The 16,017-nt window shown below is 43.5% G+C and overlaps 1 protein-coding gene across 1 annotated transcript; it reads right to left on the minus strand.

The window, feature by feature from the left end:
- Positions 1–2,753: 2,753 nt before the first annotated feature.
- Positions 2,754–11,895, minus strand: LOC117838355 (uncharacterized). Its single transcript, XM_034718355.2, has 20 exons — positions 11,481–11,895; positions 10,140–10,272; positions 9,199–9,335; positions 9,054–9,099; positions 8,129–8,344; positions 7,544–8,047; positions 7,293–7,427; positions 6,972–7,187; positions 6,803–6,892; positions 6,471–6,709; positions 6,309–6,397; positions 5,581–5,621; positions 5,457–5,487; positions 5,249–5,371; positions 4,951–5,165; positions 4,697–4,792; positions 4,499–4,611; positions 3,606–3,741; positions 3,413–3,517; positions 2,754–3,340 (listed from the first exon to the last, which is right to left on the minus strand). The coding sequence occupies exons 1-20, from the start codon at positions 11,753–11,755 to the stop codon at positions 3,140–3,142; spliced, it is 3,141 nt and encodes a 1,046-aa protein (XP_034574246.1). The 5' UTR covers positions 11,756–11,895; the 3' UTR covers positions 2,754–3,139.
- Positions 11,896–16,017: the final 4,122 nt, after the last annotated feature.

Genomic DNA, 16,017 nt, shown 5'->3' on the forward strand with positions numbered 1-16,017 from the left:
AATCCAGCAGTAACTTTTTTAACTGTGCATTAGCGAAAAAGGTAAAAAGTGAGAGAGGGAGAGATCGCGCGGATGGATTCCCCTATCTCTAGCGCAGGCGCTGGCCGGCGGTGCACAGAATGCAGGACCGGAAAATCCACGGGCAAGTGCCATCAGAATCCCTCTTGGATTGCAAGCCATCGAATCTTGCGTGCCATTACCAGGACAGGCGCGATCCTGGGGCCATCGGATCCGCTTCTGCCCAGATCTCGCCATCTATCTGCTACAGCAAAAGCAGCGACGCGCCGACGCTCCATGGATTTCCTAGCTGCTCCCGTACGTCGCCGGTGCCGTTGCCTTCGTGTGCTTCTCCTCGTTCGACGTCGATGGAGAGATCCGTCTGTGGCGATCCGGCCTCGTCTCCCCGGCCATCGGAAAACAAGTCGATAATGTGTAGTGTTTAGACGTAATGAGCTGATAGAACCGATGCAACACACGAGACACGAGCACAGAAAAAAACGTACAAAATGTTAGGTTAGGTACGTACGAACCTTAGCTTCTTTTAGAGCCATTCCATCCATGGAATAACTTTAGTCGGCAGGCATACAGATAGATTGCGCCGGTTGATGGATTGATGCATGGCCTGATAGGAACCTGTGGATTATAGCATGCACCCACCCCAGCTTGGACACTAGCTGCTACTGCTACTGCTAGTGCCTACTCCGGCCTCTCTGGACCAAAGGACATGTTCGCCGTCGGATCGTGCTAGGCCGGCTAGCTCCGATCCGTCCGCGTCCATGTATACGCAGTGGCGTGGCCCGTGCCCGTCGTCTCGTCTAAAGATAGATGCACACGCCGGGCAAGTTGGGCTTTGCAAAAACTCGACCCTGGCTGGGGCGAATGTAAAGTTCACAAATCACAATCGCATATAGTCGCATGCAATGCATGGTTCATGCAAGTTGTAAACTTGTAAGGTGCCTCGGGGATCAGAAGTGGACATTGCACACACACACAGGTCACAACACCACCTTTCTCTTCAACGGAGACCAAGAAATTCCTTTGCCGGTAAAAGTAACAGATAAACGTAGCGTAAAGAGGGACAGGCGTACGTGCAAGAGCCAAGAGAGAATGGAGAATCGGAGGGTACGTGCGTGTGCGAGGCAGGTATTCTCTGCTGCAGCCCTGTGCCGCCGCCGGCCGCCGCTGCGCTGAGCAGCCGACGTGCCCGGCGGAGAGCTAAGGCAGGAATACACTGCGATTTCCACGTACGGCGCCTCCATACGTACCCACCCAGATATATACTGTACTAGTAGTCTAGTACAATATGTAAATATGTTGGTTGGTACAAAGCAGTAGCGTCACTCACTGCTGCTACGCTGTCACCTCCTAGTTCCTCCTTTCTATCCTCGAACCTCGAGAGCCTATCTCCCCTTGCCACGCCGTGCTACGTTCTACGTACTTACCCACAGGACAAAGGCGCCCCTCTCTCCCTCCTAAAAAGAGGCATGCGCCCGGCCGGCCGGCTACAGGTAGCTCCCGCTCATGATATCACTTCAGGATTCTCTCGTCTCCCCCCGGCCTCTCGATCACGCACCGTGCTATAGGCTGCTAGTGCTATACCGCGCGAGCATATGGCATGGCATGCAGTGCACCCCGCGCCTAGACGGAGTACGTACGTGCTACTACGTGCACGAGCTCGTGCCTGCTGCCTGCCTGCGGGTAGCCGGCCAATGGGGCGCGAGGGAAGTGCACGCGCCGATCGAGCCGGGCGGGCCAGCTGATCTGACGCGAAAGGCCAGCGCGTACGTTTCGACGACCGGCCGGCCGGCCGGTCGAAAGCCAGCGTAGCGTAGCCACCAGGCGCCTTTGGCTGGTGAGGCTGGCTAGCGCGCGCGCGCTCGCACATGGCCGCGGCCGGCTCGAGGCGCGGGGATGCCAAAAATGGCGGTGCCGTAGGCTTTCGCGGGGTAGTGGGGCGCCTGGGCGGGCAGGGGCTCGCGGATCCGGCCGAGATCGTGCCGGCCCGCGTCGTCCTGCTGTCGCCCGTGCGTGTCAACCCGGGGTTGGCCGCGCGCCGCCGCCGTCCGATCGGGCTCGAGATCGGTGCCGTGCGGTTGCCTTGCCTGTGGTGATTAGTGGCTTCGCTAGAGGCCTGCGCGAGTACGTACGTGGCCGGTCTTGGCAGTGACCAGTCTCTACTTTCTAGAAAAACAAAAGGTTGATTAGTGAAAGTAGACAGAGGGAGAGAGGGTTAGTGTGAGCCAGTTGCAAATCTTGGCTAAAAGGCAGGGGTGAGCGGGCAGACAGGAAAGGACCAATCGATCCAATGATTGATGGGATTATCGATCGTGAGCTTTAGCACTAGATCGGGCTTTTGCTGAACGATCGATGGATCGACCGACCGACCTTAATCCAAAAGGGAACAGGGCAGCTAGCTGATGGTTCGCGGACAGGGACGGCGACCGATGCTCCCGTCCCAGCCTAATCCTTCGTCGAGAAGAAACAAAACTTTCCCAAACCGGCATAGCGCAGCTGCACTACGGGTCGATGAGCGCATGGCCACGCTGCTCGCGCTGCACTGGCTGATCACTTTAGCTTTCCACAAGTTTTGATTCTTTTGATTTCTTTGATGGCTCCCGTAGTTTTCTATTCGCGGCAAATGGAGCGCCTTTTTTCCAACTTGGGCACGACAAGGTTATGCAATCCGGACGAATAATCACACAAGTGGAATGAACAATATCTACAATACAAAATTTCCAAGTAGACAGATAAAGTTGCAAAAGCCATATATATTCTATATATAAAAGGACACTGTTCTATATACAACAGTAATCAACGAATTGCACAGCACGGTAAAGAATTTTGAAACCAAGCATAAATAACCAAAACCGGAACCTGAATACAGGCAGACTCAGCAAATGCGTTGTTGGCCAAGGATTGGCACCATGAACCGCACACACAGCACCAATGCACTAACTCCCCCAAAAAAAAAGGAAAACAAAAATTCTGCTCACTCGCACCAATGTCCGATGCAGACATCCCATCTGGTTCGATCCACCTAACCAGATTCGACGAAAGATGGCTTTCAGAAAATGGCAACCATTCAAAACCAAAACAATACAGCAGAACAAAGAACTGAAGAAATGTTGCTTCTCTGTGATCATCTTCTACTGGCAAATGCTGCCAATGCGTTCGCATGAGCTGGTGGCAGAGCGCTCAGTATAGGCTGCATTTGCTGGCCATAGACAGATATCAAATGAGAAACAGCCTTGCCGATATTTGTTTTCACTTCATCGCTCTCGTCTGGGGATACCACCACTTGGGCAAAGACATGTATCACATCGGGCACAAGAGGAAGGATCTGCAACAGTAACGCACAGTTAGGTTCAGCCCATGATAAAAACCGGTAATAGATTCATTGTTCAATAATCACCTGGGGATGTGATGATAATAATAAACTGCAGATGCAACTATAGACAGGCATCGATTCTTCATGATCTTCTTTTAGTGGCAAAGCTTTGATAAACACTGGAAGAACCTATAAGAATGCGAATCAAGTGTTCGTTACGCTCTTAAATCTGAAACATGAAGCTGTCCAAACATACGAACTACAATGCCATCCAAACCTGATTGAGAGGTATTGACTGAGGCTGCACCATTATCATCCTAGCAATAGCACCAGCAGCATTATCTCTTACGGCATCATCTGATTCTGAGTTACTAAACAGATTATGCAGAGAACGAAGTATATCCCCATAGTATCTGCATAAAGATCCACCAGAACTAGTGAGAAATGAATTTACAGGGTGGAACATAACTTTTCAGGTTTGCTGAATTCTAATTAGTAATCTGAGATATTAAGTAATTCATTTGGAAACTGTAAAATAGAACTGCGCAAAATATGCACGATTTTTAGCTGTCCTCATCCAACAGTTTAGTATTGTCAAAGCACTTTACATCTATCAACGGTGTTCATTATCAGCAAACTCTTGGCAGCTATTCTCTAGAGGGGGAAAAAAAAGAAAATTTGTTTGCTCTCTTGGTCATTTAGACCGTCCATCTTGACACGTCATGGTTACTGCCTCCACTCATGAAAGAGAACCTAGAACAACCTATGGGTCATGCAGCCAATTCATAATTCAGATGCTATGGCAATTGAAAAGGATTAGAGGCAACGATAATTCTAATCAACTGCTCTCACTTGCTGACGGATTAATCTAACATATGGAATATGGATATAGTGAACATGATACAGACTTCCCTTCTGTTTCTATAAGAAAAATGCTGGATCTGAGCAATTAAAATAGTAAAATATTTTTCATTAGATTTCATCGGCTAGCTTTTCCAAACATAAGAAAAACAATGCACACTATGTCTTCTTTTTATCACTAATGCACATTATATCTTAAGCAAGAGTAATTCTAATAATAGCAAAGCGCAAGGCAGAAGTGTCCAAAGATGGTCAGGTGTTTAAGGCAGGATATGAAATATGATAATTCTAGCAAAATTTAATACATACTTTAGTGCTGCAGCACCCCCATTCTTGCATATCTCACCAACACAAAAAGCAGCATTTCTCCTATTAGTAGCATCAGATGATGCAAGCTCTTTCAACACCAAAGGCATTATCTTCTGAAGAAGAATCCAAATGAAGAAGCATGAATAGGGCTATTGAAATAATGAAGTTTCACAAATTTCAAGAATGCTAGAAACGTACATCAACATAAGCAGAAATTGGAGCACCCATTTCCTGAGCAACCTCAGCTAAGGTTGCAACAACCATAGTCTTATCTTGGGGAGGATGGGGAGATTTCTGCATTTATGCCAGGAAATACTTTCAAATTTCGAAAGACAAATACAAGACTACCATACATTTCAAAAATATAGTACTGGAAGGGCATTATTTAATCAATGATGTTGAACAATGGGAATATGGAACATGTGTGCATAGAGAAGGGGGTAGTAACATACAGCAAATTTCATCAATGGATCAAACAATTTTGCAAAGATAGGATCAAAATAAGATCCCATCACTTTTGCAAAAGCAGGCAATAGATCTGAAACTGCATCCATGAGGACTTCGTCATGATCAATGTCACCATCATCCTCACCATCTGACTCTACTTGCTGACAGTTTGATTCTTGACGCAAAAGAACCAGTGTTGCCTCAGCAAACCTTAGCATGTCTGAAACAAAGGATGGAAATGATTTTTTTAACAACACAACCTAGTATTTTGAGGCCAACTAGTACTGGACATGTGCAGCTTACAAGGTTCAATTGCAGCGAAACCACAGTCCTTCACGATGTCCGCTACACTCATGCAAGCTTGTGCAACTACCTCTTTGTCATCATCCTCTGTCATGGTCTTGATGTAGATGTTCAGAACAGTATCTGAGAAAGCAACCGCAGCATGGTTATTTGATATCACATACAAACAAATGAACTTAAAATATGGTAATATATATCCAGCATTTACCAAGGACATCCTTCTGTTTCTCTAGTACATCCTGCATGGTGCAAAAAACAATCATCTTTTAATTGGAAGGGGCAGAGGAACTAGCAGTCTAGCATACAAATATTTAGCACAACAGAATACTTACAGCATGTGTAGGTGGTATTGCCCTAACTGCAGTTAGAATATCTGCAAGAAGGGATAACACTGTAACTGCTAATAAAATCATAAAATCACATATTTTCTGGATCAGTCCAATAAAATAACATTAACCAATAATGTGTAAAAAGAAGTATGCATGCCCATACTAATGATAAGTTATGAAGTACTTACGCTTCAAATTGATCAACATACTTGCATTCTATGCAAAATCATTGTCATGCAGCATTAATATGTTTCCTTGTAATTGGCATGTAAAAATATTTGGTCCCTGCCTATGGTAACACTCATACTGTACATGCCTAGGATTGCACTGCCATTGGGTGAGAATGTGAGTGTACCTAATGTTTTGTTATTTTTTGGTATTTCAAACTGAAATGATCCTGCTGGCAGACATTAAAGGAAACCTCACTACAGACTATAAAATACATCATTTAAAACGCTATACTACACTGGATTATCTGCTCCTTTTCACCCTGTATTTTTTCCTATTAAAATCTAACTTTCACATAGTGCAGAATGTGTTTAATACATTAAATTTCGCGCGCTATATTTTTATGACTATTTGATCTCTTACAGTTACAAATTAAGTGACCACCATTTTTTTTTGTTGAATCACTTAGCCTGACAATGAAATTTCCATAATGCTAACAGTACAGAAACAATGGAAACAAAAGCTAGTGAAAATGCATCTATCAGAAGTAGGGAATAAATTACGTTTCAAAGAAATAACTGCCTGGAGCCTCAGATCTTCGTGGAAATACCCACTGTGCCTGATTAAAATCTTCAGCGACTCCTCCAGATACCTAGTGTCAGTTAAGGAAGTTTTGAAAGGTGAAATTGTGACTAGAGCACCATCTTAGCCCTTTTCAAGGATACGGAGCATAGGCACTCTTCGTGTGTAGTGCAAAAAAACCAATAGCCTGTGTTGCAGCAGCTTTCTCATCTAATACCCCAGTCCTCACGCTGATATTTCTAACTCTTGGCTCATCATTATCCTCATCAGAAGAAACACCGCCAAATCCATTTTCAACACTATCAGCATCATCAATGTCCACAGCAGAACCATCATCCAAGTTGCACGAAGAAAATACGAGAGGTACAACGTGAGGAAGATACTGCAATGTGCAACAGCTCATTTCGATAAATATAAACATCAATCAGAAATTGAATAGAAATTAAAATTTTGCTCAAAAAGTTTCCCTTATTACCTGTGTAAAATTATCACCCAAAATCTCAGCAACATTGCTAAAAAAACCATGAGTATATTCTCTAAGTTCACTGTAATCCAATCCAAAACCCTGCAAGTAGCCAAGTACGAAGAGCATAAGGAATTGCACTAACACTGAAGCGTCTGAAGGTACTGGAACCACAACTCACAGAAATAGCAGCCTCAATAAAAGGAGGCAGTATCGCTTCAACTCTTGCTCTGCCAACTGCCATTGCTACTATCCCAACAACCTCAGTAGCCCTAGCTCTTGCACACAAATCTTCATCATTAGTGAGCACCATAAAACTTTTCATCATTTCAAGGACCTTTTCTGCATACGGGGTAAAGGCCTGCTCTGCAGCAGCGGCCACCGAGCCAATTGCAGACTGCAGAAAATATCATTATTGTCAAAATGATTGATGATTTTAGGGGAAATTGTTATCATATTTCCAAAATAGAGCTAATTTAATACTATTTATTACTACACACACCATGCATGTCTCTTGCAGGTTCCGGGGACTGCTCTGCAAAGACATAACCAATCTGCATATCAAGGGATCTAGATATGGCAGGATATCTTCACCCATGTCCTCACAAAATGCTGCAAGGGCATAATATGATTTCTCCTGCAACAACAAATACATTAATTTATTATGTTTAGAAATTTATCATCGAAGAAAGTATTATGGAAAAGGTTGCTGCCCATTTAAAAAAGGAAACATCATCAACAATTGTCGTTTACCTTAACTTCATCTGATGGGTCTTCAAGAGCATTTAGGATGCATGGAAGTACGTTTGCATAATGAGATAAAATTTCTGGCTGCAAGTGTTCAGCAAACTGACCAAGAGCAAAAGATGCAGCACCTCTAACCATTTGCTCTTGATCCTTTAAAGCTTCCAAGACAATTTTCAGACAATCTTCCAATTTATCTTTCAGATGCTCGCAACAACCCTCTGAGATAACACCCAGTGATGTCACAGCAGCCTCGCGATACTTCGGGTTAGTGTGATGAAAGCTCACAGAAGCAAACTCAAGAACTGGTGCAAGAACGTGTCTCGGTAAGTTGATAGCCATTGTATCTATAACTTCGGCAGCGGAACGATCTGCTGCTAGATCAGAATCTTCATCTTCATTAGCTGTTTCTGTAAGCAAAGGGCACATAACTTGCAGGATAGGTACAACCAACTTGTGCTTCTTCAAGAAAGATGCTTTAAACTTTGCGAGCCAAGAAACTATCTGGATAGCCTGCAACAATCATTTGTAACAAGTTATTAATCTGTAAATCAGATGGATACAAATTAGAGGATGCTAAGGGCTGATCAAAACCTGCTGCCTTATATTTATTTCCAGATCCTGGTTTGCAGACACTTCCAGCGAGAATTGTACAATTGACCTCACAGAGTCCCCAAGGAGTGGTGCAGGAGATTCAATTAGTTCATCAAAAATTTCAAACGCGATGGAAGCAACATCTTCCTCACCATTAGCAAGACATTGCCTCGATACATTCAAAATACTGGGAACAAAGTCCCGAAACATTTTTACCTAAAACATGTAGACACACATGACCACCACATTAGCTAGCAGCAATGCAAGATCAAACATGAAACCAAATTGCACAATGCAAGCAGAATGTGAAGGATGCAAACAACACTTATACACCTAAAACAAGCACACAGTTCTAGGAAAATACTATCTGTACACAGTAACTATGGTCATATTGTACGTAGCATGAATTATTTCATATTTTCTCACTGACTTGGAAAGAATATCATGTGGATCTGCAAATCATCCAATATAATTTGTCCCAAGCTTCAATAAATGACATGACTAGTTAATATGCAACAGAACAAAAGGTACAGTACAGGAACTACTCAAAATATGTAGTTTTATTCTCTTTGGCAGTATGGTAATATATAGCTTGGTGGAACTGCACTAATCTCAGGGAACAAGTTTTGTTTTGCAAATATGTTTGTTGGCATAAAGTTTTGCGTTAAGGATTAGCATTTAGCAATGAGTTAAAGCCTATGATATGATAAACACATGAGAGAAACCTTATTATTAAGGTACGCAGACAAAATAGCAAACACTTAGAAAAATACAAAAGTACCAGTTGCTGTAAACAAAAAGCAGATTTAAATAAGAAACAAATTATTACAAATAAGAGGACCAATTAGAATAATAAAAAACTGAGCATTTTCAACACTAAATAGACAAACTCCTAAGAAAATCACAGCTGACAAGCAAAACTTACAATGTCACCTCCATCATTGACATATTCTATGAAAGATCCGACAGCCCTGTTGCACATAGAGAAAAAACAAAGTAGTTTATTCACAGCAAAATTTGGTCAGATATTTTGTTTGTACTGAGCTTTTGGTCACCAAATTTAGCCATACTTTAGTGCTGCAATTCTGACTCGAGAGCTAGTCTCGTCTTGCAGACATTTCAGCAAAACAGGTTGCAAATCATTCAGATGAGACTGAAAAGTAGCCCCAATGGTTTCGGTAAGGGAGCTGAAAAGAATCAAAGCCACCTGCAAAGAAAATAATGGTAGCAAACCATTGAGACAGTCAGCATTAATTTTTTGTTTGCATAGATAACAGTAGCAGTTAGCTTCCTGTACAGTCAACTTTTGATAATGTAAAAATGTTACTAACAAACAAAATTACCATAGAATACATGGCTTAAAAATGGTTAGCCCATACCAGTACATATTAGTAAGCTCAAAAGAATAACTAATACTAGCAAATGCATTATCTGAATGAGAGAGCATTAATTAATGCTATGACCTCAGTAGCCCATCAACACAAACATAGACAAAGCAAATGGGAAGTGAACAGCAAGTAGAAACTTCTATGAATACAAACATTATGGTATGATGTCAAATTAGGTTTCGCATGTGTATCAACAGTGTGACTTCCAATATTTGTTTGTGTTGCTAACAGCAGGCAAAAACAAAATGGATGTTTAAAGGAAACAGAGGATTTTAAGCAGACACAAAAAATCAGTAGTCAGTACTACAGACCATTTAGCCCTTAAGTTCAAGTGATTACTTATCTCGGATTTAGCCTTTCTAATAGACTAATGTGCACAGCAAGCAATTGTGAAAGCCAATATGCTGCTGATATGATGTCAAGATACCAAAAGATATACTTTTAGTTTAGCCATTGATGTGGTAAAATTCAGAAACCTACAACTAATAGAAGAAAATGACAATGCAAATAGGATTTTGTTATGTGTGGCATTTAAAATTCATCTAATATATGGAAAGCACAATGCATTGTACATTCATTTTCCATACGAATACATATACATCCCTTCACTAAGGTAGACTTACTTCTCTATGATCTTCCTGTGGACTTTGGCTGCATTGGAAAAGGAAAGGTAACAGGTCTGGCCACTCTCCTGCAGGGATAGCATACTTAGCTATAATGCTCACGACATTTGCACTAGCTCGCCTTACAGGATGGCTGCATAAAAAAGAAATAGAGAACTCTGATCTTAGCACATCTGAACAAAAAAAAAGAAACTATAAGGCAGATCAAAAACAGAAGATATTTTATCTGCAAACATTTGCACCCTATGATGAGACTTGCATTGTAACCATGGTCTCCATGAAAACAATGATATGTTATGGACCTCATCAGGTTCTGATTAGTTTCAACTGTTCTAGAGATGTGCACCTACCAGATCCAGTCACAGGTTGCCAATTAATGGTCAAAAACTCAAAACTGATCAATACTCATTCCATGCAAATTTAGAAGTGTGAATTTAACAATTTACATGTATGTACTCGTGAATCTAAGTGTCAAAATGGGTAATGCAAAGTATAGTTTCAGAGAATAAATTCTACAGCATTTGACACTTTATGGGGTTTTCCTCTGAATTGCATTTCATTGGCTCAATGGGGTATTTTTTATGTCTACAGTGGAAGAGTACACAACGATTCAATGCCATTGAATGAGGTATGAAGAGTTTTAAGAATGCAGAAATATTCACAACAAAAGATCTCAAACCCTTCATCCTTTGCTTCCACTTGTCAGTTATTTCATGTCTAAACTCTTACAAACGGATTTCTGCGAGATTGCAAGTTGCGGGTTGTAATACAAGATGTGTCACTAACAAGAATTAAGCAGCTTTCACTCTAGACTTTCAGTAACCAGAAATGGATGGTAATCGAATAGCTGTATCAGTTACCATAACTTGACCAAAATGGATTATCTAATGTAATCCATTGAACAAAGCACGGCCTGCATCAACCAGCTCTAGAGCAACCATAAATTAGTTTACTTCAGCGGAAAGTATACTGTCATGAGGAAAAATCGAGAATATCTTGGGCGGATTGTAATATATACTTAATACTCGTCCAGAATTGGTGAAGCGCAAGCAGGATGTCCACTCAATTGGCATATAAAACTATTCGAGCAACTGCGGTCCCAATATAAACATCAAAACTTTATCTTACAATGGCCGCCCAAACAGGAAGGTTTGCTAAAAGCCTAAGCGTAATCTCGATTCAATTCCATAATCAGCACGAATTCATCAGTTGAACACACAATCAACAGTCCCTTAGGCAGCACAAACGTGAAACTCAAGTGAATTTAAAGCAGCAAATTCTAAGACAGACATACGGAAAAGGAAGCAGAAGGGGTTGGGGAAAGGGTGGTTAGTAAAGGACCTGTGGTCGAGCGTGATTGAGTCGATGAGCGCTTGCTTGAGGTTCGCCTTGGAGTCCGGGTGAAGCTTCGGCCAGTGGGAGGTGATCTTCTTGCGGAGTAGCACGGCGGCGAGCTGGCGGACGTTGGGTGTCTTGGCCGTGCGGAGGTGGTGGACGAGCGCCGGGACCACCTGCGGGTCGCGCGCCAGCCGCCGGATCTGCTCCTCCGCCTGCCGACGCGCGTCGTTGTCCGGCATCAGGAACTGGATCAGCAGTAGCTCCAGCGACTGCGCCATTTCTCCCGCCTGTTGCCGCCGCCTTGAGCCTCCCTTTTACCGCGATCGGCGGCGCCGGCGGAGGAGGCGGCGGCGGGCTAGGGGGGAGAGCAAAAACCCTATCGATTTGGAGGTGCGGTCGGCTCGTGCTCTGGTGGAGGCGCGGCGGGAGGGGTTTTAGTAGTACAGTTGGGAAATTGCTGTCTTTTCGTTTTTTTACTTGCTTTATCTTTTTCTTGTTATTAAAGATTTTTTTATTATTCCGGCAACGGCAAAGCCCTGGCATTGCTCGAGTAGCGTCGGCCAAAATGGGCTCCGTTTCGCTTAGCTGAATTTTTTTATTTTTCTATTTTTTTCGATTTTGCAGAAATATATAGTCGGATGAAAAAAATTGCAAATCTAGGCTATTGCCGCCGGTCCGCAAATCTAGGCTATTGCCGCCGGCCGGACCGGCGATAAGACCTTACCGTCGCAAGCGGTAAGGCCCTCCCGCCCAACGTCAGCAGGCGTCGTAACTGCCGCGCGTGATTCGAGGCAGTGTCGCCGGCCCAGCCGGCGATAACGCCTTTCCGCCTCCTAGGCCGGCGACAGTAGCCCCCTGTAAAAGTCGCCCGCGCCCCTCCCCTCCCCCTGACCGAGCACCAGGCAGTGTGAGCCAGAAAAGAGAAAGAGGAAAGGAGGGAAGAAAAAAAAAGAAAGAGAGGAGAGGAGGAGGAGGGAAGAAAAAAAAAGCGGGAGGAGGAAGAGGGAAGAGAGGAGGAGGAGGAGGGGGAAGAGGGAAGGAATTTCTTCCGTCTTTCTCAGGTAAATCTTTTTAATCTCGTAGTTTAGTTAAGTTTAGTTTAGATCTAGATTTAAAAATATTAGTAGATCTGAGATTTAGAAATATTAGTCGATCTAGATTTAGAAATAACAGTGGATCTAGATCTAGACTTAGAAACTTTTAGCTGTATTTAGATATAGGAAAATGTAACCTAGTTAGTATAACTGATGTAAAATAGAGTCAGCATTATTAGATTTATTTGTTATGGTAAATGCGTATGATAAATGTAGTTAGTAAATTCTGATATTTTGGTTAGGTATTATATTGTAGTTTTCAGGTAACAATATTAGATTTGTTTGTTCTGGTAAATCACTATGATAAACCTAGTTAGTGAATTATGATTTTTTGGTTAGGTATTCGAATGTAGTTTTTCGGTAACAATATTAGATTTGTTTGTTCTGGTAAATCACTGTGATAAATGTAGTTACTAAATTATGATTTTTTGTTAGGTATTATAATATAGTTTTTCAGTAATATTATTAGATTTATTTGTTGTGGTGCGTACCTATGATAAAGTTAGTTAGTAAGCTTGGTTTAATGTTACATAATTATTTGTTTATTCAATTGAGGTCGTTATTGCAGTTAACTTATGTATAGTGATGAGATTAATTTGGATTGCCCGTTTCATGTATGTTGCCAGGCATGTCGGATAATGTAAATATTCAAGTGTACTATGGGCCGGGGGAGGTTAGATATGGTCCAGATGGGGTAGATTTGAGTGGATTTCCCTGTTTCACCAAGTGTGTTCCAAGAGTAAGAGAGAGAACTTGGGAGGGCATATGCAAGTGGCTTTGTAGGGACTTAGGTGTTGACAGAGATCAAGCGGATGTGTCTGTGAGGGTTGTAGTGAAAAGAACGCCTAACATAAACTTTTGGGAGTTGGTTCCGCTTGAAGAAACTTCGAGTTATTGGGCTTATATAAATGGTTGCACGAGAAGAGGTTTACCAATCATATGGTATGTCCAATTTTTCATGAAGGGTGGACCTAGCACTCATATTGAAGAACAAGTCGGAGGTGATAAAGTTGAAACGGAAGAAGATGTGCAGAGTAATGCGGGTGGAAACGAAGAACTTGATTACAAAGAACAAGAAGGCGGAGATGCAGAACATGATGTAGCATCTCGGGAACCAAATGGAGAGGCTGATGAGGGGGAAGAAATTCCTGAGTTAATAGAGCAGATGGAGATGGAAGGAGGGGATGCCAATTGTGCCGTGGATGAGTACTTGTCCAATGAAGAAGATGATTATCCTGTACCGCGAAATTGGTCAAATTACGACCATTCCGCCCTACAGGTTAATGTTGGGGAAAATATTCCTTGGGAGTACAGGGAGAATGAGGTATGCGTGGGGGCTGTGTACCAAAGTGGGGATGAAGTGAAGGTGACTATTAAGTGGTTCACTTTGTGTTTGCAGTGTCAGTTCAGGGTGGAAAAGAGTAGTCCGAAGGTGTATGATGTCCGATGTGTCCGAAATGATTCTCCATTTAGGGTGTATGCATACAAGGGTAAATGGAAGGATTATAGTGGTTGAGCACCAATGCTTGCTGGCTGAATTGGAAGGAACACACCGCAACGTCACTGCTGAATTTGTTGCTCAATACATGTACTCTCAGATAGTGGAGAATCCCAGCTTCGAGCCCAAGTGCATTATCTGTGCCATAGAGGAGAAGTTTAAATACAAGATCAGCTACAACAAAGCTTATCGTGCTAAGCAGAAGGCGCTTGGATGAAGTGGGGTACGTTCGAAACATCCTACGACAACCTCCCTGCCTTGTTGCACACCATTTGCCAGAGAAATCCTGGAAGTTTCTACGACTTGAAAGCATATCAAGTTTTTCAGTTTCCAGGCAAACAGGTCCTATAGCGGTCATTACTTGCGTTGGGTCCTAGCATTCAGGCTTTCCGGCTTTGTCGACAAGTCATTTGCATTGATGGCACCTTTTTGACTGGAAGGTACAAAGGACAATATTGACAGCTATTGGGACCGATGATAACAATCAAGTGTTGCCGCTTGCAATCGCTTTTGTGGAGAAGTAGTCTGGAGATAGCTGGTACTGGTTCCTCGAGAGGGTGAAGAACATGATTGTGTTGGACGTTGAGGGGGTCTGTCTCATTCATGATCGGCACAAAGTCATTATACAAGCAATCGACGACCGGAAGTCAAGAGCGTTTTAGGGCGCTAATATGGCCAGACTTGAAGAATAGGTGGTGCATGAGGCATATGGGTGCGAACTTTCATAACGAATTCAAGAACAAGATCCTTATGAAATTGTTCAAGCACCTGTGCGACCAGAATCAGGAGAGGAAGTTCAGCCTACTGTGGAAGAAAACTTGAGGACCTCACAAAGAAGCAATGCGAGGAACTAGCGAAGAGGGCTGACCAACCTGTATCTCTGGAGGACGTCGGGCTCGACGATCCAAATGTTAGGCGAAGACGGGGAAGATCCATCAACCTTCTCACAGTGAATTGAGAATGAACCAAAGGAAAAGTGGGCATTACTCTTTGATGACGGAGGTAAACGGTGGGGTATAATTACGACAAACCTGGCTGAGATTTACAACTGGGTCTTGCGCGGTGTTCGTGGCCTGCCCCTTATTGGTATTGTGGAATTTTACTTTTACTGCACCATGAAATGTATTTCAGGAAAAGTACCAATTGGCTGATAACTCAATCTGCAATAACCACATAATATTTGGGTACAATATGACAGAGTACATGGAGGAAGCAATTAAGAAAGCTCATTTGCATCGTGCGAAAGAAGTAGGAGCCGTGGAATGCCGATTCGAAGTTGTTTGCAGGGACAAAGTTCGAATGAGCGGGAGGCGCGAGAGACACACACATGAATGCATCCTCAGGAATGAAGGGTGTGTTTGCTCTTGCCACAAGCCAAGGTTGCTTCACAGGCCTTGCACCCATACCATTGCTGCATGCTTTGAGGCAGGGGGCCTCCAACCCCGTCGTTTCGTGCCGGACTATTTTCTCAAAGAAACCATATGGCGAACTGTAACATCCGCAGAAATCACCAACTAAAATCATCCGTTAAAGAATCGTCTTTAAAATCTTTTTACCGCTGAGCTTCCGGAAATCGAGAATTCCCCGGCGATTTCGCCGTCCCGGCACCCATGCCGACCCCTACCTTTTTATCCGTGCCCGTACTTTCCGCCGCGTGCCGTCGCCAGACGCCGCACGCGTGCTCCGACCGCGTGCCGCAATCGCCGCCGGTTCCCCCTCCCTTTTTCTTTCTCTTTTTCCCTTCCCTTTCTTTTTCTTTTCCTTCTTCCTTTCTTCCTCCTTCTTCTTTCTTCTTCCTCCTTCCTTCTTCTCTCTCCTTCTTTTTCTTCTTCCTGGTGCCCGAACCACCGGCCCCAGCGCCATTACTCCGGCGCCCCCCCTTCCTGGCGCCATACTCCTCCGTCGCCGGCCCCTTGCACGCACGGGCCCGCGCCGCCCGCCGTGGCCC

Source organism: Setaria viridis, chromosome 9 (assembly GCF_005286985.2).
Source record: "Setaria viridis chromosome 9, Setaria_viridis_v4.0, whole genome shotgun sequence".
Taxonomy (NCBI): Eukaryota; Viridiplantae; Streptophyta; class Magnoliopsida; order Poales; family Poaceae; genus Setaria; species Setaria viridis.

Excerpts from the sequence above, each read along its gene's own strand:
- LOC117838355 (XM_034718355.2), bottom strand. The coding sequence starts at position 11,755 with ATGGCGCAGTCGCTGGAGCTACTGCTGATCCAGTTCCTGATGCCGGAC. Across the intron at positions 6,893-6,971 it reads TTATTGAGGCTGCTATTTCT|GGTTTTGGATTGGATTACAG; the intron begins GTGAGTTGTGGT and ends GGCTACTTGCAG. Across the intron at positions 5,166-5,248 it reads TTTCGCTGCAATTGAACCTT|ACATGCTAAGGTTTGCTGAG; the intron begins GTAAGCTGCACA and ends CCTTTGTTTCAG.